Source organism: Buceros rhinoceros, unplaced genomic scaffold (genome assembly GCF_000710305.1).
Source record: "Buceros rhinoceros silvestris isolate BGI_N320 unplaced genomic scaffold, ASM71030v1 scaffold26134, whole genome shotgun sequence".
Lineage (NCBI taxonomy): Eukaryota > Metazoa > Chordata > Aves > Bucerotiformes > Bucerotidae > Buceros > Buceros rhinoceros.
The window spans coordinates 9,985-11,381 of NW_010406912.1; the positions used below are offsets into that span (position 1 = coordinate 9,985).

A 1,397-nucleotide genomic window follows, 5' to 3' on the forward strand; every position below is an offset into this window, starting at 1 on the left:
CAGCAGGAAGCAAAGGTGGGCAGGAAGGAACACTGAGAGCTGTGACAGTTCCAAACTCTTTCAAAACTGGGTTTTGAAACGGAGTATTTGTAGCCTGTTATATGGTTTGTCTCTTCCTTTGGTCTAGGCTAAAAATTTTTATGAAGACTGTAATGTTTCACAGCTCTTCATGAAGCTGTGCCCCAATCTTGAGAGGCCCCATCCCATGCTCGATGTTGGTGTTAACCGTTTCCTTTTTCTCATGCATGACAGAGCCACAACAGGGAGCAGAACTCAGCTGTCCTTGTGGAAGTGTCTCCTAAAGGCAGTGCTGTCCCTGTACTGCCCAGGGGCTGCCTGCCACCGCACGCCGTATGTTCAGGGGCAGGCGCTGTGCTCCAGACGCTGCTCTCCGCAGGCTCGGGAGCCCTCGCTCCGCTCTCGCAGCTGTGGGTGCAGTCTGTCAGAGCGCTATGGTCTCCTGTAGCGAACCAAGTTTTGAAGCAGCCCCTCCAGTTTTCCTTGTCTTGAATAAGATCCTTCGCTTACGTGATGCAGGAGCGTGGAGTTTAAGCTGTTTGTTTTCCCTCAGATATGCAGCTGATACAGTACAGGGCCAATCCTCTGCTTTCGCTATTTGAAGAACTACCTTCAAATGAAGCTGCGGGGAAGATGGAGGATCCAAAAGACTTTCTGCTGCCCACCCTGGAGGAAAAACTTGCTCTTCCTCCTCCATCAGAGAGTGCAACTGTCTTGCCACCAGCAGCTCCAGCCAGCCAGGCCGAGCCTGTGGATGCTCTGGGAATGGGTGACCCACCTCTCCTCGCAGAAGATGGGAATGGAGAATACAAACTGTTTCCACTCCTGCTCCTCAGTCCTGTTGCTAACTTCATAGAAGAGGCCTCTGAGATAGAAACGTCTTGAACTCACGTAACGTGACTGTCTTAGTGATGTGGCAAAAAAGAAAAGGATCAGCGAGAAGTTTGACCTCTCTCCTCACCTGCTTCCTGGGTGTCGTCTTCTGTACAGACAAAAGAACGTTCTCTTTCTGTAAGCAAAGAGCACATCTCGAAAAGCTGAACACGAGCTTGAGACGAGAGCTGGTGGGAGAGAAGGCGCTGGGCGGAGGGAAGAACGACCTCCCTGTAAACATGCCGCAGTGTATTCCGTAACTTTTTATCCGATATCCTTATTGCAAGGGGAAATCTGTTTGTATCCTGTTTGTAAAGTTTGGCTGGTGTTTTGCTTTTGTTTCATTTGTTTGTTGATCGTTTATTAGTTGGATAGTAATGTGCTGTGTAATATTTTAAACATGAGTTTTACTCTCCCGGAGAGCCTGTTTCAGTAGGTGGCTTGTCTGCTGTCTGGAATTGAGATTTTTTTTAAATTTTGTTTTCAATTTGAGATTTCTTTTTTGA

The 1,397-nt window shown here is 48.0% G+C and overlaps 1 protein-coding gene across 1 annotated transcript in view; it reads left to right on the top strand.

Moving 5' to 3' along the window:
• The window catches only part of LOC104491823 (heat shock factor protein 3-like), a gene marked incomplete at its 5' end in the record, with an annotated part of 9,354 nt that extends 8,451 nt beyond the window's left edge, over positions 1-903 (top strand). The window contains 2 exons of the mRNA XM_010134296.1: positions 1-15; positions 572-903. Of these exons, the coding sequence (XP_010132598.1) occupies positions 1-15; positions 572-903 (347 nt within the window). The remainder of the gene's footprint in view (positions 16-571) is intronic.
• Positions 904-1,397: the final 494 nt, after the last annotated feature.